Genomic DNA, 21,761 nt, shown 5'->3' on the forward strand with positions numbered 1-21,761 from the left:
TCTCTAGTACCCTTTCATTGGGGTACGTATACATTTGTTTGATGATCTTAAAGTGGGCAAGCTATTTGGGTTGGGAATGATAAAATGATGTGACCGGCTAGGGTTCAGTGACCTACTGAGCCACTGCCACCTGAGAAAAGAATGTAAAACAGATCCCCATTGGGTGATATTTTATGGGCTTTCCACATCGGTTTAGTCAATATGATAAAATGTCAAAATGCTACCAAATGCCACCTGGTCTTTACTTGGTCGAAATGGTGAGATAAGACAATAAGGTCTTACCAACTGTGCGTGGCATCATGCCTTGTCGAGGCATCAAGTTGTCATCCAGATCCTCCAGAGCGCCATACAGGGAGTGGGAGATACGACGTTCGTGCTCGTCTAGAGACAAAGTGTTCGTGCTTTGCTGAGGTCCCAGAGGCCCCCCTGGTGCCTCCTATCAAACAAAACACACACATCAATTTCATCATACTGTGAACTGGAATTCTGAACTATTTCTCATATTATCTTTTGATCTGAAACCCAAATGCCTTCATTCCTTGCCATTCCAATACTTTTGGAGAGGACTGTATCTCCTTGTATGAGAACTATGAAAGAGGATGCAATAAAGTACACCTGCGGCATTTGCTATTTTGCTATTCAGAATAAAACCAGTGTAGGCAGGCACACCAGAGCTGCGTGGGTGAGCAAGATGCATTCAGACACACTACGTAAATGGGAGCAAATATGTTCCTTGATTCTAAAATGATACATAATTGTAAAAATGGACTACTAGAAAGTTACTGTATTTCTGTCAGTATACTTTAAACACCATAACTACAATGTGATAATATAAAATCTATTTAATTTTGTAACATAAAACTACATAGATACAATACTTGTATTTTGTTACTAAAGTCAACCAGAGCTGGTGGTCATGCAAAGTGATCAATGTCCTTTCACCTTTGTTACTGTCATACTGTGTAACATGTTTTGCTTGAACATTATGGACAACACTCCTATTTTTGCTTTAAATCCTCATTTTAAAAAAAATCATTTAAGCAATACATTTTTCCCCTCGGGGTTTTGAAATTGTATGATAAAAGCTGCAGGTGACTACTATTGTGGACTGAATGGGCGAAGGAAAAACAGAAATGCAATATAATTATTTTATATTATCATATTATTCCGTCCATTTTCTGAGCCGCTTGTCCTCACAAGAGTCGCGGGAGTGCTGAAGCCTATCCCAGCAATCATCAGGCTGGAGGAGGGGTACACCCTGAACTGGTTGCCAGCCAATTGCAGGGCACATAGAAATAAACACTCCTTCGCACTCACAAACCACACCAAAGGACAATTTAGAATCGATATTCCCCCAGATTATCGCACTACTAGTCACTTTAATTGTTCCTCCAAGTAAATAGTCATCCCGCTGAACTATAGTATGACTATTTGGGATTCTAACTGCTCTAATTGCCTGAGGACTCTGAATCCTTTTGCACAATTCTCACAAAAAAAAGTACAGTGTCATTGCCAGATTACTAGCAACCTTTATTGCTCCCTGACTGAAAATGTCTGTATTTCTCAAAAATATTCTGTCAATTGACTATCTGTTGTCATACGTACCACAGTGACTCCAACTACTTGAGACTAATTCCTCGTGTGTTTTTGACATACTTGGCAAAACAAAGATGATTCTGATTGGTAAATGGAATTAATCATTTTGTATTGTAAATCAAGCGAATCATACAGCATCATAACTGGTCTGAATTAAAGTGCAAGTGTAATTGTCATAACTGGAGTAATCTTGTGAAGCCGTAAATTGAGGGACTTGTACCAGAAATGGGATGAATCATTGCTTGGAGTTACTCATATCATGCAGTAAAAGTTGGAAAATAAACTAATGAACGGACAGTGCTATTTATGTTAACACTAGCGGTGTAATAACCGGGATGAATGAAGATGGATTTCCAATAGGCCAGCAAGTGTTCTGGTTTCTTATTAGCCTGCTAGCATGCAGAAAGTACCTTTGGGACTTGTGATGAGGCTCCACTTTAGACTGACAAAAGGATCCTTTTGTACTCCTCTTTGCCATAAACACACATTTTTGGGAACGTACGTGCGTAGGTATGTGTGTGTGTGTGTGTGAGAGAGTGAGTGAGTGAGTGAGTGAGTGAGTGAGTGAGTGAGTGTGAGTGAGTGAGTGAGTGAGTGAGTGAGTGAGAGAGAGAGAGAGAGAGAGTCCAATGGATCATTGGCAATATTGATTGGCTGCAGTTTGCCGCATTTACCGTCTAGACGACAACAGGTGGAGCTATGAGGATTAGCATCGTTGTCTGCACCATGTCACAAGCGATAAGAGTCTCCGTGACTTGCTATTCTTGTGTTGTTTACACACCAGCGCACAAACAACACACCCACGGGAAATCAGAAAAAGACACTGGTGGTAAATCAGATGCCTGCAAATCCAACTGGAGATCAGATATACCTCTTCAATGCAAGTGTGACGCCATTGAATTACGCATATATTAGATAATATCTACTGTATGAAAAAAAAAACACTTCTGGTAAAAATTGCAGCATATTGGATATGCCTTGTTAATGGGAGCATGAAAAATCACAGATCAAAAAAAGTCTCCACACAAACATAAAAAAAAAAAAAAAAAAACACCCATGGTGAATCACAAAACAAATCAACATGTGGTAAACCAGCCACCCAGATGAAGCCGTCGGTGTATGAGTGGCCCCTGTGTAGTGTAAGTAAGTTTCTTTCGGCTTGTCCCGTTAGGGGTCGCCACAGCGTGACATCCCAGATGAACGCTCATATTTGTTTGCCACAGTTTTTACGCCGGATGCCCTTCCTGACGCAAGCCCTCTCAGGGGGTGGAGGCCCCAGTGGGATACGAACTCACGACCCCTGGTTTACCAAACCAATCCTCTGACCACTGAGCTATGGGGCCTCCATCATGTAGTGTAGTGTAGTACATTAAAATCTAGACTGACCAGCGAAGACGGCCCCGACGCAAAACTCCCCTGAACCCAGAAAAGGTTGGACTCCTGAAAAATGTGTATGTAGTCCATAGAAAAAAAAAAAAGGGATGACTGTGTGTAATGCATTAAAATCTCGGGGGACAGTCTAGACGTCTTGACGGGGAAACATCTGGTCTGAACTCCCCTGCACTGTCCTGACCCCATGCTAGCCTCCGAAGAAACCCTGAGAATTTGTGTATGTGTGTGTTTGTGCCTGGATGTGACTGCTGAAAAAATGTTAATAGTGAATGGTGTGAGTGGGTGCTAAGTGAGTCATTAAGAGGCATGAATCTTGCAGGTCTGGTCCATCCGGAGGGACAATCACAGGGAGAGAAGACCTCCAGCCTGTTAACTTAAAAAAATTAAAAAGAGTTTTCATAGTTTTTCCATTGACACTGTCATCTGTACATATACTATTGAATGCCCCGTATTTTTAAAGTAGTGTGCCGCATCATACAGTGTTCTGAATACTACGGTCCAAAAGTCAGGTTTGAGGATTTTGCAAGGCGTCGCCCGCTGTGTGTTGCTCTTGACTTGAAATGAGGTAGTTAATGAATTTGGCCAGCTGAGGTAATAGCCATGCGAGGTGGAGGATTTGAGTCGGTGGTGTGCCGGAGGTGCGATTTAGTATGGCGAGGGAGCACGGACAAGCCGCAGTGCAGCATGTTGCATATTCAGACAGATAATTAAGCGGCGGGAAGGTCTGGATCCCGTCAGGCGACCGCTCCAATTTGGCTGGGATTGAAGATGGAATGAGGATGGGGAAGGCGGGATGGGGGGGGGGGTGCGCGGTCACACATGTGATTTATGCAAACATTGGCGATTGTAAATTGGCTCCTCGGGAGGCTAGACTTGGCCAGCAAAGTAAATAACACGTGATTTTATTCTACATGTCAAGTGCGTGTCATGTGTGCACCAGCCTTTGCACATCAAATTACACACCCTCAATCCTCCACAGGCACTTTTTAAAAATATTCTAAACCTTGCCTGTGGGCACGGTTATTTTTTTATCGTATAAAATCGTATGAGGGAAATCAAACGATATATGGTACTGCCATGAGATATGCATTTAATTCACTCCATGAGAATGATAAAAACATGGGGACATGCATTGCGATGGTCCCAGCTTTTCTTTCATCTGGAGTATTGTTTGTTCTTCATCAAAGATAATATATTGGCCATAGAGGATAGAAGAAAATACAGGCCATAGAGAATATATTCTCTATCTTTTAGATTATATTGTATGTCTTTTAGGTTTAACTATCTATTGCCTGAAGTGTTATGACACTGCCATGCTGACATTATTTGTTATCGTCCAGAGTAAATGTAACAAGCTATTCTCAAGTCAAGCTACAGTATGTGGTTGCTTTAAATGACATGACATGCTATTCTCTTTGTTTTGCGCTTAGTTTGACAGTAAACTTTAACTGGGAGTGGCCATAAACTCCTAATTACATTGTTCACTATGGAGCAAACTGCTACTTGCTGTGAAGAGTTTAATTCACTGCCAACATGCAGGGCTTCAAATAAACAGAAGATCATTCCCTGAATTTTGAATAATTATGATATAACATTCAATTTACAGGTACTTACTTTAATCAATGTCTACTAATCAATTTACAGTAAGCATAATTTAGAACATGATTAATAAACTGTCATAAATCCAAGCTGAACCAAAGAAACTGTCATTTTTTTTTTGATTCAGCAATGCAAAATTGTCTTAAATCAGTTGACAAAAACAAAGATGAGATTTTTTTTTTCTCCCACGCAGTGTAATTTGTGATATGAGGGTGTCTCAGGTGTGGTAGGAGGGCGTAGGTGGGTGTGTGAATTTGATGTTGTGAAAGAGGAATTCAGATTTATTTCTTTGTGGGTTGGGCAGACATTGGAATAGCCCGCGGCATCACCTCCGGTCTGATAGTTGAAGCCCGGACAAGCCACCATAGTGTCTTGAACCTGAATACATGCATGCACAAGCAGCTACCAGAGACACATAAAACACAATATGATGTACACACAGGCGACACACACCTTGAATTGTGTGCGTGAACACGCACGCACACACAATGAAAAACAAAACAGCGCTCAAGGCTTGTAGCGGGCTTTCAATTAGCTGAGAGGCCGGGGGGAAATCTAAAGTTTGGTTGTGGGGAGACAAGAGCGATGCAGTAGAGGAGTGTGCCAGAGGCGCTCACGTGCACGCTCACACGTACGTGGACGCACACAAGCATGGACACACACTCACACAGCCAGCTAAAGGGGCTCAGGTGTTGACACCGTGTCCAAACATGACACTGTAGGTATGGAGAACGTGTACAGTTGCTCTCACATCACAGTCGGCTTTTTCCAATGCAAGCTTCCCTGAGGGGGGTGCGGTGTGCAGATGAAAGAGGCTGTTGTGAGGGGGAATGTGAGGAGGTGTGCCTCGAACAGCCTGACTGCTTTTAGAAATCATATCAACACTCACCCTGCTTGCATTTCGCACAATAAGTTGACATATGATGCAAGTTGTGAGAAATTTTTCAAGGACTTCTGCATGGAAGTCACATGGTGGAACATGAGAATTTTCCGGAAAAACATGTTCAGTTGAAGGTGCTCTGATGCCCACACGTTAAAGTTAAGTTAACTTAAGTTGACAAAGAATCACTTCAAAATACCAACATTAAATTCTTAGTGTGAGGAAAAAGTATGTGAATGCGCTATAATTTCTTACATATGAGCAGAAATTGGTCATAAAATGTAGTCCGACCTTTATCAAAATCACAAGCATGAAAGCTGTCTGCTTAAACCAATACCCCATGAACAATTATGTTTTCATATTTTTAGAGAGCGTAATGTAAATATTCAACATTGATAATTTGTCTAACGATCGACAAACATCAAGACTTCAGAGATACTTTTGTAATCTTTCGGCTTTATACAGGTTAACAATTCCTAATTGTAGATCGTCTTAGAACTCTTTTGAGACGGGCATGGTACAGATCAGGCAATGCTTCTTGACAGGAGACAATTCTGAAAGCTGCTCTGTTTGCCTTATACTTGAATCTTTGGCTCTTGGACAGTCTGTAGACTGTTCACGTACTATTTCCTTCCAGTCCTGTGAATGTTTACAAGTTATTTTTCTTTGATTTTAATATATATATATATATATATATATATATATATATATATATATATATATATATATATATAAAATGCAGCCCTATGGGGGCACAAACCAGTGCAATCTGTAGGCCGGTCCCTAGCCCGGATAAATGCAGAGGGTTGCGTCAGGAAGGGCATCCGGCGTAAAAACTGCCAAACAAATATGAGCGTTCATCTAAAGAATCCCATATCGGATCGGTCGTGGCCCGGGTTAACAACGCCCGCCCCCGGTACTGCTAACCTGCAGGGCGTCGGTGGAAATTCAGCTACTGGATGGAGATGGCTGTAGTGAACACTTATTTCCAGAAGAGGAAGGAACATATAGTGACCTACAAGAGCGGAGGTAGAAACACGCAGGTGGATTATATTTTGTGCAGACGATGTAATCTGAAGGAGGTTACTGACTGTAAAGTAGTGGTAGGGGAGAGTGTAGCTCGACAGCATAGGATGGTGCTGTGTAGGATGATTCTGGTGGTGCTCGACAGCATAGGATGGTGCTGTGTGTCTTTTGGTAGGAAAGGGGAGAAGGAGACTTGGTGGTGGAACCCCAAAATACAGGGAGTCATACAAGGAAAGAGATTAGCGAAGAAGAAGTGGGACACTGAGAGGACTGAGGAGAGGCAAAAGGAGTACATCGAGATGTGACGTAGGGCAAAGGTAGAGGTGGCAAAGGCTAAACAAGAGGCATATGAAGACATGTACACCAGGTTGGACACGAAAGAAGGAGAAAAGGATCTCTACAGGTTGGCCAGACAGAGGGATAGAGATGGCAAGGATGTGCAGCAGGTAAGGGTGATTAAGGATACAGATGGAAATGTGTTGACTGGTGCCAGTAGTGTGCAAAATAGATGGAAAGAATACTTTGAGAAGTTGATGAATGAAGAAAATGAGAGAGAAGGAAGAGTTGAAGAGGCAAGTGTGAAGGACCAGGAAGTGGCAATGATTACTAAGGGGGAAGTCAGAAAGGCACTACAAAGGATGAAAAATGGAAAGGCAGTTGGTCCTGATGACATACCGGTAGAGGTATGGAAGCAAGTTGGAGAGATGGCTGTGGAGTTTTTGACCAACTTATACAACAGAATACTAGCGGGCGAAAGGATGCCTGAAGAATGGAGGAAAAGTGTTCTAGTTCCCATTTTTAAGAACAAAGGGGATGTACATAGCTGTGGGAACTATAGAGGAATAAAGTTGATGAGCCACACAATGAAGTTATGGGAAAGAGTAGTGGAGACTAGACTCAGGACAGAAGTATCTGCGAGCAACAGTATGGTTTCATGCCTAGAAAGAGTACCACTGATGCATTATTTGCCTTGAGGATGCGAGTGGAAAAGTACAGAGAAGGTCAGAAGGACCTACATTGTGTCTTTGTGGATCTAGAGAAAGCCTATGACAGAGTACCAAGAGAGGAACTGTGGTACTGCATGCGTAAGTCTGGTGTGGCAGAGAAGTATGTTAAAATAGTACAGGACATGTATGATGGCAGCAGAACAATGGTGAGGTGTGCCTTCGGCGTGACCGAAGAATTTAAGGTGGAGGTGGGATTGCATCAGGGATCAGCTCTGAGAACCTTTCCTGTTTGCAGTGGTAATGGATAGGCTGACAGATGAGGTTAGACTGGAATCCCCTTGGACCATGATGTTCACAGATGATATTGTGATATGCAGTGAAAGCAGGGAGCATGCAGAGGAACAATTAGAAAGATGGAGACATGCACTGGAAAGGAGAGGAATGAAGATTAGCCGAAGTAAAACAGAATATATGTGTATGAATGTGAGGGGAAGAGGAGGAGGAGTGAAGCTTCAGGGAGAAGAGATAGCGAGGGTGGACGACTTCAAATATTTAGGGTCAACAATCCAGAGCAATGGTGAGTGTGGTAAGGAAGTGAAGAAACGGGTCCAAGCAGGTTGGAACAGCTGGCGAAAGGTGTCTGGTGTGTTATGTGACAGAAGAGTGTCTGCTCGGATGAAGGGCAAAGTTTACAAAACAGTAGTGAGGCCGGCCATGATGTACGGATTAGAGACGGTGGCAGTGAAGAAACAACAGGAAGCAGAACTGGAGGTGGCAGAAATTAAGATGTTGAGGTTCTCGCTTGGAGTGAGCAGGTTGGATAGAATTAGAAATGAGCTCATTAGAGGGACAGCCAAAGTTGGATGTTTTGGAGACAAAGTTCGAGAGAGCAGACTTGGATGGTTTGGACATGTTCAGAGGCGAGAGAGTGAATATATTGGTAGAAAGATGCTGAGGATGAAGCTCCCAGGCAAAAGAGCGAGAGGAAGATCAAAGAGAAGGTTTATGGATGTGGTGAGGGAAGACATGAGGGCAGTTGGGGTTAGAGAGGAAGATGCAGGAGATAGGCCAAGATGGCAAAAGATGACACGCTGTGGCGACCCCTAACGGGAAAAGCCGAAAGGAAAAGAAAAAAAAAATATATATATATATATATTTAAAGTTACTCTGGCCCTGTGTGAAAAAGTAATGCCCCCCATGCTAAATAATGAATTAATTTGGCTGATCACAAATATTGGTTAATTTTCTCTGATCAAACCCAAACCTGATACACTACAGAGCTGTTTAATCAAGAAATCACTGAGACAGAATCAGTCCTGATGAAAAGGGAAGTGGGACGCAAGATCTGAAAAACCTGCAACAAAATAACAAAATCCAGAGAAATTCCAGAACAGTTGAGAAATAAAGGAAATTGACCCCTCTGTACAGGGCACTTAACCACGCCTCCTGAAGTCACGTCACCCCACTGTTGCTAACCTCAGACAAACATTAGACAAAATGGCGTCGCAGGAAGAAAAGTCGAGAGCGAAATTGTCCGATTTACCAGCTGATTTTTCACTCGCATTCTTACCGAATAGTGAAATATCGTTGAAGAGCAAACAGCAGGGCTTCAAGTATTTCAGCGAGGGGTATTTCAATGGTATTTACATGCATATCGACGGAGAAACCATCGATATTAGCGCGAGATCTTTCCGGAGTCAGAGGAAGACCAAGAAGCCACATAATATAATATATTATAACCCAAAGACGAATTCGTCATTGACAGTTTCCTATTTTCGTGTTACCTATCACACTTGTGTGTAGAATCTGCATGTGTATCTGTATAGCCGTTTGTGAACCACCGTATGAAGGAAAAGAAGAAGGCGAGGCTTGATTTACGAGTTATTTCTCTTGTTTTCTTCGTGTAACGTCACGCGCTCCCCTCAATAATTATTCTTGAATTAGTGCCGAACCTACGTAAGTCCCGACTGAGTACGACTATCACTACTTTAGTGTCCTCAAACATCCTTCCTTCAGTCTTGGTGCACGTCGAAGGCTTTTCGGACTTGCTAGTCCGGTTTAGCTTAGCTCGGTAGCCGCCAACAAAGAGACACGTTTGTGTCTGTATGTGTATCTGTATAGCCGTTTGTGAACCGCCGTATGAAGGAAAAGAAGAAGGCGAGGCTTGATTTAAGAGTTGTTTCTCTCATTTTCTTTGTGTAACGTCACACGCTCCCCTCAATAATTATTCTTGAATTAGTGCCGAACCTATGTAAGTCCCGAGCGAGTATGACAATCACTACTTTAGTGTCCTCAAACATCCTTCCTTCAGTCTTGGTGCACGTCGAAGGTTTTTAGGACTCACTAGTCCGGTTTAGCTTAGCTCGCTAGCCGCCAACAAAGAGACACGTTTGTGCAGTCAGGTCCTCACAAAGTATCGCTCAACACAGATCAAGTGTGTCAATCATTCACACGTAGCTATGTTATGCAAGCGAAGAACTGCTCATTCATTTATATGAGACATGTATTGAAAATCAAAAATAGGGCTTACCTTTGTGCAAACATATCTGTTCCGGTTGATTTTAGATGGAATCAGTTGATCATTCGGTCTTCCACAAAGTTTGATCCATCGAAGACATTTTTCGTACTCTGTCTTCTGTTCCGGTTGATTTTAGATGGATTCAGTTGATGATGCGGTCTTCCACAAAGTTTGATCCATCGAAGACATTTTTCGTACTCGGTCTTCAGTTTTGGAAAGGGTACAAATTGAACTCCACCAACTAGCCCATCAGGATACCTGTCGTCACTATTACAAAGGCCGTGACTACACCTTTTAACCATATCTATTGTTAAGGATCCCTAAGACCTGATAAAACGCAAACAAAAGCTCTACTGAACCATGCGACTTTCTCTGAGGTTATGGTGGACGACAACAAGGGGCGTGGTTTAGGCACATCTCTGGCCTCTGATTGGTCAGCGACGGGGCACACGCAATTTCTACGGAGGGGTCAATTGACATCTATCAGTCTACAAAGGCATTTCTCGAGCTTTAGGATTCCAGGGAGCCACAGGGAGAGAAAATATCCTCACATAGAGGAAAAAAATGGAACAGTGGTGAACATTACCAGGAGTGATCAGCCCACAAAGATTACCCCAATAGAACAGCAAGAGGCCATAAAGGAACTAACTTCTGAAGAACTGTAAGTCAGTGTTTGGAGAGAAAAAAAAAAAAAAAAACCCAAACATCTCTCGGCTGGCTTGGGAAGGCCTCTGGATCCCTGTGGAACTGCTGGATGAAGTGGCTGGTTAAAGGAGAGTCTGGGCATCCATGCTAAACCTACTGCCCCCACAACCTGACGCGGATAAGCCGTAGATGGATGGACAGATCACATTTCATAACAAATTCATGAAGAAACTGAAACCACTGCAAAGGGTTCATACTTTTTCCTCCCACTCTGAGGTTCTCAATAAGTTCACCCTCTCGAAACCTTCAGTCATAAGAAATGCCAATAACGTTTGCTTTGCCTTTTTCGAGACACCATTTGAAACTCAACCACAAATTTGGTGAAAATGAACATCTCAGGTCAAACACAGCTCTAAATTCCAATCACTGTTATGAGCATCAGCTCACAAGCTTTTTCAGTGATTTCAACCAATATAGACAAATTCTGAATTCCAAGGTAAGAAATCGATGTACCTAAGAGGACCATTATTGAGCTGTACTTAAGATTTTGGTTTGTCTCCCCCCCCCACCCCCAATGCTGACACTTAAAACTGTATGACTCCAGTGTTACAAGAGGTTAAAAGCCATCTGTTTTTACCCTTTTCTTTGGCTGTTTTCTTGTCAATGACCCACCTGGCTCCTCTTGTTGACCCGTCTGGCCACGATGAGCTGGATCATGCCGCGTTTGTTCCCCTCAGTAGACATGGACTTGCGCAGCGTCTCCATTGCGTCCTGGTTGGTCTTGCCCAGCAACGACTCGCTGTTGACAGCTATCAGCTGGTCGTTCACGTGCAGGCGCCCATCCTGGACAACAGGTCAAGAACAAGTGTGCTGCTTTACGAGCATGATAGGTGACTAGGTAGTCCTAACCTATATTCAGGTGAGGCAATTGAGAACTGGCCCACATTTGAAATGCCAAAATTGCTGCGGACAGTCTTTGAGGTAGGGAGTTTTACTACAAACGGCCCTTGTGAGGATATGTGGATCAGAAAATGGATGGATGAATATCTGGATTATAAATCATTTTTTACAGTTTAAAATAAGAGGCATGCCAAGAGAGTATTTTAATAATGCCTGTTTGTAAGTTTATATCATGTCTCTGTACCAAAATTCATTATTATTACTATTATTTTGAGAGCTATGTCACTAGATGCAAATTTTTATTAGCTTGTCAATGATATTTTCATTCATTGTGTTAGCTTTGAGGTAATGATTTTTGGAAACAAAATCGAAGAAAAACGAAGTCTGTGATGTTTTTGAAAATGTAATTATTTTGTGCATTTAGTCTTATAGTGGATGTCAACCGGAGCTGTCAATAAATGACTAACAGAGCAACACTCCCTCTTACTCCTTGCTATACTATGTTAGCATCTTGGCAACATGCCGCTCTGCATGCTGTTCAGGTGCTGCTGGATAGAAGTCCTGGAGCGAGTATGGAATGGACTCTTTGAATGAGAGCAGTGAAAGGGAGGATGCTCGATCTAGTTTGATCTGATTTATTTTTCTTTTCTTTTTTGCTGACATTCGACTGATTTACAACCTCAAAGATCAGACTGGGACACGCCTAATTAGAACAAAAACTCAGCTGTCGCATTTTACCTAAAATGCACTTGTGGAGCCTCTCCAGGATTCAGCAAGTCAGCCAGCCAACATTAGCGGTTGCCTCTTGGGAGAGCTTGTTCTAGTAATGATCAACACTGCACCCACCAGTCTCATTTTTTGGGGGGGAAAATATTAACACAAAATGGAGGCCGTACTGATTATTTGCTGGTATCACCCTTTGTCCCTCCCCACAGACTTCCTTCCAGGCGTCTATTTTTTGTTAATGGAAATTCCAAATAAGAGTGATTGACGATTAATTGAAATCATGCTCTAACTGTTATTGGGTATCTGGAAAAAATTTCACCTTGCACGCAGCGCCTCCGTTGATGATGGACTTGACGAAGATGCCAAGGTCAGCATGGTTCTCCTTGGAGCGGTTCCCCTTGACACTGACACCTAATCCCGCAGAGCCCGAGTCGCTGAGCGGAATCTCAAAGGTCAGGAACTCACGAGTGCCATCCGGCGTCAGCACGAGTTCGTCTTCCTCAGGCTTCTGCCAAGCAGGGGAAAAAAAAAATACACAAAGTAGAAAAAAAGGCCATGAAAATGGTGTACAAGGCCTCGGAATTCCAATCGGTGAGGAAACAATTTAGCATTCAAAGTATTTTTGGGCAAATGGGAATTCCAACAAGTACACCTTGCGGGTACTCAGTTGTGACAGTTCCAAATTATCACCTTTGCACTACTACAATATTTGTCTTTTAAGGCATCCCATCCATCCATTTTCTGAGCTGCTTATCCTTGCAAGGGTCATGGAAGTGCCGGAGCCTAGCCGCAATTTTGAATTTGACTACAATTCTAAAAATTGACCTCTAAAAGTCAGAAAAAAAAAAAACTTCTAAACTATAACACAAAACGAGATACATAACTCACGAGACTTCAGTTCAAAAGAACTCCTAAGGATTAACTTTGTGTTTATTTTTATTTAAGCAGGTTTCTGGAAAGAAACAATTTAGCATTCAGCCCATTATTTTGATTAAATTTACATCTTAAGGTGAAGAAAAATTGGTAATTTTAACAAGATGTCATCTTACCCTAAGTGGGATACAAATGATTAGCTCTTTTGGCTTTGTCTTTGGTTTTTGGGTAGGGTTAGTTCAACCATAACATTGTGCAGGAATATAGTATGCTTCTAAAACGGCAAAACTCCTGATGTACGGCGCTAAATGACTATTCGGAATTTAACCACAATTTTTACAAAGATGAACAAAATAAACAGCAAACTGAACAGGGTTTCGAAATTCCCATGTGCAAAATCAATGTGGCTCACTAATTATTAATTGTGTTTTGCTTTTTGATGTTTTTTTTGGCACAACAAATTTTGGACTGAACCGTGATGTGCAAAAAAAAAAAAAAAAAAACCCACACCAAGAGGTCATCCAAAACTTCTTTGCAAAAGTTCCAATCAGCAACATCCAAATGATTTTTATTTGGATTTTATTTCCTTTGATCCTACGATTTGTTACTTTTGTAGAAAGGTGACATCGCTGGCTTCTTTTGAAACACCTGCCCTTCCGTTTGTCCGATTTTACTCCACTGTTGGTATATTGTTCATATATTACTGTAAATTGTACTGCACTTTGTACATTGTTTAAAAAAATGTTATAGAAATAAAGAAGGTGGCAAACTAACAAACATGCCTTAAAGAAAAGGGGGAGGGACTGCTATTTTTCTCATTTGTGAACATTAAAATGTCCTCTCAAGAGCATGAAAGATTTGCAATTTGGGAACATTGCGTGTCAGAGCCATCGTTGTGGCAACCCGGCACGAAAACGGGCTGTCCCTTTTTCTCTCCTGCCACAACAGGTGCTTGTGTCTCTTTCTCGCTCTCTCCTGACAGTAAACAGCATTCTCTGCAGCTCGTTATTTGACAGCTGTCCTCTGAATAGACGGGCTGGATGCACGTCGCCGTCTGCCAATTATCGCACATGCTTAATGAATTCAATCACCGGGCTCGCTATCAGCGCGCCATTAGCTGCCTTTGTTTTTCCAGAAAAGGGAGGAGGGAGGAGAATGGAAGATGTGGAGGAAGGAAGGATGAGGAGAAACAAATGCATCAGGGAATTTAGATGGGGAGAGAAGGAAAGAAAATAACCATGTTGCCTGTGATCATCACTGAGTGTGGAGAAATAAATAATAAGACAACAGGAACGTCATTACTTCTGAATCCGGAATTCAATTATGCAGATAAATTAATCATGTTACACTGCAAATGATCACAATAAGGAGCCGGGAAATGATCTGTAGAGAGGGGAAATAAAACAAAATGGGCCATTTGTATCAAACAAGGTGAATTAGAATTGGAGTTGGTTCAACTCATAGCCCTGGAATTGATGCAAAATGCTTTCAACCAAAATGGCAGGCTTTCGGTTTCATGACAAGCACGAGTCCTTGAAAGATTTTCATGCGTCTTGTTGTCATCAATATACATAGAATACAAATACATGGAATTTCATGTCTCAACTCTTTTTTTTCTTTATTCTTTCAAACTGTCCATTGGGTGCAACTGAGTTTACAATGGCTAACTTAAACCAAAATAGCAGGGTTCCTGTTTAATTCTGGGGATGGGTGCTTGAGACTTTTTTGTGCATCCTGCAATGACTGACCCATCCACAAATTTCAAGTCAATTAGAGACACTGGTTTCCAGGGCTGATTATTTTTTACTTTCTGAGGGGTGTGACAAAGTGTGAAACAAACAAATAATGGCTGACTTCCTATTCCATTTTAAGCCCGGGGTCTTTGAGACTTTCTTTTGTTATGTTACAATAAATGGTATCAGTGCATTCAGAACCATCACATGCAGAACTCTGCATGGCACGGGCTACAGCTGTAGAACGTGTCAAGCTTTGTTCAGGAACATCTGCATTAGCACATTCACATTTTATTTCTTTTTATTTAACGTTCATCCAGATTTTTAAAAAAATAAATCAGTGATTACTCAATTGTTACTCGTAACAGTTTTGTTTTTGGTTTGTTTTTTTCCCCCCAATTTCTTACTCAAGTAATAATATGGAGGACTACTTTTTACTTTTAGTTGAGTCATATTATTCTAAAGTAACAGTACTTTACTTGAGTACAGTATGTGGCTGCTCAATCTACCTCTGGTCAGCACGCACCATATACACTGTCAGATTTCTATTTGCATTGTTGGCCACAAGCTACCTTCCTTACAAGCTGATGGGGAACCCGAAATGTTGCACTTTTGTTGTTTTTTTTTGTTCCCAGCAAAGGTAATTGGGTGGGATGGTTGTGTCTGAAATGGATTTGTTACTGTGAGGTTTATGTTGTGTAGTTTCTGTTGTGAATTCATACAAATTCAACACACCAGCTCGTTGGGTGTTCATGGGATGGCCGCATTCAACTGGCTTGCATCCATAGTGCTCCAACATCATCATGGTGGCATTAAAGACTTTGGAACTAATTAAATTTGTGCCAGTCAACTTTATAGCTACAGTAAATGGCAGCCTTTGGAAAAATTTGCTTCGACTACACAAGCAGCTCTCGCTGTCTGACTGCAGCGCCTGCATTTCAAACGCTCATACAACCACCCACCTCCATGACCACGGCCAATCAGAATGGGGTCCCTCTTTCAGACTGGTTTGGACCACAGGGATTTAATGTGCTTCTGGTTTCATAGCTGTGTTTTAATTTTTGCTTTTTTCACCCCTCAAATGGTTACCTGCAGGAGTGCAACAGCTTGTTTTTTTTCTGGCGCACCGTTGAGATATTAGGGTGCACGTGCGACCCAGTTGGTTATACACAAGAGCTCTGAATTGGCAAGGCCGAAAACCAAAATTGAATGCCTGTGACCTACAATCTCTTAGGAGGCACTTCATAACAAAACAGCATTGTTGTTAAACAAGCAAAACTGGGAATACCGTACATTCCGTCGACAAAGGTTCAACACTTATTGTCCACAGTTATCAAACGCTTGATTGTTGTTAAAAGAAAAAGTGATGCAACATGCCCCTGTCACAGCTTTTTTGGAAAACGTTGGAAGCATCAAATTCAAAAGGAGAGGATATGTACGCTCGCGAATGGTTGCCTGTCTATTTGTACCATGCAATGGACCTTTCTGACTGCCAATCTTCAGCTCCGCCCCCTTAGGAACAGTTGCCATGCCCTACAATCTTTCAAAATGGCAACTGAACATAACAGGTTTGAAGTGGATTCTCTATCGAGTATTCCCGGTAACATTGCGGTATGTTTTTTGCCAAATGCACCAGACTTGTCCAAGTGGGTACTACAGAGAGGTCTCAACTATTTCACACAAGGATATGTACCCGGAATTAAGATTTTAGACAGAGCAGGACACAATGTCAGAGTTACAGCGAAACGTTAGGGATCGATGCAAAAAAGTTTGACGCCTCAAAAACTTCATTTAGAAATCCAACAGGATAAACTAGTGGAATCGTACTGGGCATGTAAAGCAGGGTGAGTACTTTTTCCTTGGAAAGATCACGAGTAATATCACTGTACTCTTTATAAGTGAGTGGGTATATTCATTTGACTTGCCTCGTAATGGAACCTCGTGCTCTATCTTGAAAGTCTGATGTGATACAAAAAGGCAAATAGACATTTTGCTTGCATGACGTGGCGCATTTACGTATCACTAACCCGACTCTTCGGCATAAAACATTACACACTTCATTCAGCAGGTCAGTGATACACTAACAAAGTGAAAGTTGTTCTCCTGCAATGTATAAAGCACTGATAATAATTAAATCAAACTCAGACAAGATACTTCTCCCTCACTTACCTTCGAACATACAGGCTCGTGTTTGTTGATATTGTCCACACTTAGTTGTACGTGCGCTCTTCCGCGAGCCTTAATCAATCGTAGACATTTCGTCAACTGTGTTTTTGGCTTTGGAAAATGAATCAACCAGGGCCCATGTAACCTAGCAGGATATCTTTCATCAGAATTGCACGTTCCCCAAGTGCATCTGAGGACCATTTTGTTCGTAACATTAACTTTGCAAAGTGCATGCGACTGATAACCAGCACTGGTTGTGGGATATGACGACAAGAGCTGCGTGTCAAGCCAGAGGTTAAGACAATGCGGCTATCCGAGTGGCTATTATTGTCCGAGTGATTGACAGGTCAGAAAGGTCCATTGGTTGGCAACCAGTGGAGGGTGTACCCGCCTCTGGGCTAAAGTAATTTGAGAGGCCAGGACACTTGTAACCCTAGTTTAAATGCATGGATGGATAGATGGCTGGATGGTTGACTAGTTCATCACTAAGTGAATAAGTTTTTTTAACTGACTATGTTGCCTTTCTTGCCTATTCAATTGAATAGAGGTTGAAAAGGACTGGCAAATGATCATATTCTGTTTTTATTGACATTTTACAGAATGCCCCAACTTCATTGGAACCGAGGTTTGTAGAAGGGAAGAAAAGTAAGTGAAGGAAAGAAAATGAAGTTGAGAAGAGGCATGATCTATGGATAGTCATGAGGAGAGGGAGTGAAGCATAAAAGGAGGGAGTTAGGAGGGGTGAAATTAAGGAAGAAAGAGCAGGAAGAGAGAAGAGGGGATGGATCATTCTCTCTTCTTTCTTTGTGTGTGGTTGTGACACTGGCCCCACGGCTATGTCGTCCCCGTGGTGACCTGACTAGTCAATTGCTTGACAGCACCAAGGATGATGCGGTGGAGGCAGCAGGTGGGAGACTGTTGGATGCCGGCTCAATATGGCACCGAACACACACAGACACAGACTGAGTGTCTCACACACACACAAAAACACCCCCCCTACACACACACACACACATTCACGCATACCCTCAGTAACTCACACAAACACACCCAACAAGTAACACAGGGCTTCCTAATTGGCTACAGCAATGTCAACGATCTCATTAAATGCTCCTATTTACGCCATATACGCTAACATGAAGTAATAACAGATGGCTGTGCGTATGATACTGTAGATAGCTTCCTGGCACAGTGCCGCCTGCACATTATTGTTGATATGCAAGATAACATAAGCAGCCACTTCCCATAAGCCTCTGTGACTAATAGCCTCCACAACATTGCGTACCAACATCTCGCGTGATGGCACCATTACGGCGTCATCATCGAGACTTGACAGACAGATAATCATCACCGTATTTTGCGGCTGTTGAGGCCAGGTGCTGCCGAGAAGGTGTGTGTGTGTGTGTGTGTGTGTGCGTGCGCATGCGTGTTTGTGCGTGTGTGAGAGTATAAGTCAATTTTTTGTTTCACCATTAATGCCAGTATTGAAAAAGGAAGCTTGACCGAGAATGACCAAACCCAACCCGGAGAGCTGATTGGAAATGCGTCTTAAAAAAAACAAAAACAAAAGAATAAACTTGTCAGAACTTTCCCTAAGATTGCTGCAACAGTTTCCAAGTTGATCGACGAGGGAAAGCTCCACAGATGCCCGATGTTTACGCAGGGCTCCCGGGTGTTTATGAGCGGGATAATTACCAAAGCGTGTGCTGAGCGCCTCCGAAGCAGATGCGTGCACAAACTTTACGTTCAAGGACTTGCACTGACTTTTTCCCTCCGCCTCCGACCAAGAAACCCAAAAAAAAAAAAACATTTTTACAATTCACCTCATGTATCGCCATCCAGACGACCCGACTCATCCTCGGCCTACAAATGAAGACAGTTTTTTTCTTCTGCCTCCATTTACTGACGCGTTACTGCCATGTGAGATGAAGGATTCAAATTAGCTTCACTTTCACTTTGTGTGACTATAAAACTGAGAAGTTTTTCTTTTTTTTTTTTTTAAATCCACTTCCCACAGATTACAAATGTCAACGCAAAGGGGATTAAATAAAGGAGCAAGAGAAGCAAGGGTAGGGTGGGGGTCTTACCAAATCTCTGAGGCTTTGCATCTGCATCTGGACCTCGCTGCTCTGCTGGAGGTCACACAAACAACAAGCACAAGTCAACGTGAAAATGGCACAAAACACGTCTTAACTTACATCAAGGCGATGTGATTTTTGTGTGTGCGTGTGTGTGTGTGTGTGTGTGGTGTGTGTGTGTGTGAGAGACTACAAGATGGGACCCAGCGATGGAAAAATGACATGCATCACTGAATAAATATTAAAGTCATAGTTTTAAAGATGTTATGTGAAAGTGTTTTCTGAAGGAATTTTTTTTACAATGAACATTTGAATCATTTTTATGGGGCAAAAGATCGCGTTTCTAAGAATAAAAGTTAGATTTCTTGGGCATTTTTGGGAGAAAAAAAAGGCACATTTCAGGAAGTGTCATTTTTTTTGGTCACAAAAATGGATTACAAAGGAGAAAAGTCATTTTTAAGGAAAAATTTAAGTTTGGAGGAAAAAAAAGACATTTTATTTAAAAAAATCATTTTTCAAGGAAAAAAGTTATTTTACAGAAACAAATTCATTTATGGAAAGAAAATTCTTAAGGATAAACATTTTTAAGGAACAAAATTTGCAAAATAAAAAAAAAAAATTTCCTAAAGGAAAAAAAATATTTAAGGAAAAACTTTTTGTCATGGAAAAGATTTAAATTTTTGGGGGTGGTAAAAGTCATATTTCCAAAAGAAAGCAGGCATTTATTCCTTTCAAGAAATTAATTTTTTTTTTGGAAAGAAAATCTCACAATCATACTAATATGAACTGAGTTATTGAGGGAAATAATTGAGTTCCTTTAAGAAGCTGAGATAACAGAAAAACGTTTTCCCAAAAAAGGAAACATTCATTTTGGGGATTTTTATGATTTGTTTTTTTCCTTTTATGCTATTTTTCTATAAGCATCCTCAGGTCCCGTGAAAGGTGCTATGATGTAAATCCTTTGTAGAAATGACTAGACAAAGCAGCTAGTTCAATACTTATTATTGCAAATGTCGAGTTGAATTAAAGTATGAGTAATATCATCAAAGTGCTCTACTCGAAAAATGACATATAACCCTCAGAGCTTTGAGTTAGTCTGCTCTTTTCCAAAATTGACCTCTTTTCTGCCTGCTACTCATGTCTACGAGCAACTTTCATTTCTGTGACAGCATTGTTACCAATAAGGCACTTGTTTGACACCCTTTCTGCCTGCACTGAAAAAGACCTTGACAGACGTTGGAAAAAATGCGAAGCTCCAACACTACCTAATGAGCTTTTAGGCCAAGGGAGAGGAGTATTTCTATATAGACTGACGAACAGCACTCCTCAATCTTTGATGTAATTACGAGTGCACAAATTAAGACGGCTTTTGATGCCGACAGATGTGCAAGACATCACGTCTCATTTGCCGCACGGGGCAATTACCACCAACATCTGGATGTGTTAAAACTTTATCAAGAGTCCACTTCATACATTACTTGCGACCTGCCTCAAGGAGACGAGAAGTAACGCTTGCAAGGTGAAACATAATCCACACAATATTTTCATAAAAACGGATTCACAATTTTAGATACTAGCACCTGTTCACAGCCATGTTGTTAGTTCAACCAATTCCCCAGTGCTAAATTAAAATTCCTCTCCCAGCCACAAGAGATAAAATGTAAACTACGTACTGCTTCTTGAGGGAGTACGGTGTCTTCCTGGCGGAGGATCAGCAGCCCCACTGTGCCCCCCATGGGCGTGGCCCTGAGGATGGACACCACCTCCTCCTGCCTGCGACCATTCAAGTCGATGCTGTTGACCTGAACAGAAGTGCTAATTGTTAGTACTCATATTTGACCTTTGTTATCTGTTATTATATTTGACTTCTAGACTATCTTTTTAGGGGGGCAATGTATCATATTTATTTTGAGACTTTTTTTTTTTTTTTTAGGTAAAATGTAATACTTTTCCAGAAAAGTTATATAAGATTTTTATATATTATTAAAGGAAAAGGGCATGTGTGAGGAAAAAACTTATCTTAAAAAAAATAAAATCATTTATGTTCTCCAGGAAAAAAGAGGCATTACTTTTGACAAGCCATCATCATAAATCACATTTTACTTGGATTTTTTTGGAACACCATTATAATACTTCTCATGTTATTGTTGCAATTGTTTTTTTTTTTTTTTTTTTTTTTTTAATGGTGACTTATTTTTGTCATTCACACATGCGCCTCACTTCCAGTAATCTGTCGCCAGCCTTGAGGCGTCCATCCTGAATGGCGGCTCCCCGCGGTAGAATGTTCTTGACATAGATGGGCGCCGAGCCCCCGATGGGGACGTCTCGCGACGTGATGCTGAAGCCCAATCCTTCCGGCCCTGCGGGGGCGACGACAGTATGAGCATGTCAGAGCGAAGTCAATTTATAGAACACCATCTTGAGACTGAACAAAAGGTTGAGGGAGTATTTACGTAATTAAGACAATCACAGCAAGGTTGCTTTATTAGAATTTCCTGTGTGGCTCTGAGGAGAGAATCAAGCCAAACATTTTTGTTCTCTAGTGCAGCTAAATATGGGAACAAAAATATTAAGTCTATGAGTCTGTGGAGGGCTCTTAGAAATGTACAAAATGAGCCTATAAGGGCCACTTCAAATCAAAATTTCAGATTTCCTGTCTTTTGTGTATGCTTTCTTGAGACT

At 41.5% G+C, this 21,761-nt stretch overlaps 1 protein-coding gene across 8 annotated transcripts in view; it reads right to left on the reverse strand.

Moving 5' to 3' along the window:
- Nucleotides 1-21,761, reverse strand: part of LOC133511217 (partitioning defective 3 homolog) — a 197,823-nt gene that overhangs the window by 69,944 nt on the left and 106,118 nt on the right. For 5 of the 8 annotated variants that reach the window (XM_061839939.1, XM_061839938.1, XM_061839937.1 and 2 more), the window contains 6 exons: nt 21,300-21,439; nt 20,753-20,881; nt 19,089-19,133; nt 12,549-12,737; nt 11,276-11,446; nt 283-436 (listed from right to left, as the gene is read on the reverse strand). In XM_061839939.1, coding sequence (XP_061695923.1) covers nt 283-436; nt 11,276-11,446; nt 12,549-12,737; nt 19,089-19,133; nt 20,753-20,881; nt 21,300-21,439 — 828 coding nt within the window. The remainder of the gene's footprint in view (nt 1-282; nt 437-11,275; nt 11,447-12,548; nt 12,738-19,088; nt 19,134-20,752; nt 20,882-21,299; nt 21,440-21,761) is intronic. The other 3 variants (XM_061839936.1, XM_061839934.1, XM_061839935.1) reach the window with 3 other exon arrangements.

The sequence above is a fragment of the Syngnathoides biaculeatus genome, chromosome 13 (genome assembly GCF_019802595.1).
Source record: "Syngnathoides biaculeatus isolate LvHL_M chromosome 13, ASM1980259v1, whole genome shotgun sequence".
NCBI lineage: Eukaryota > Metazoa > Chordata > Actinopteri > Syngnathiformes > Syngnathidae > Syngnathoides > Syngnathoides biaculeatus.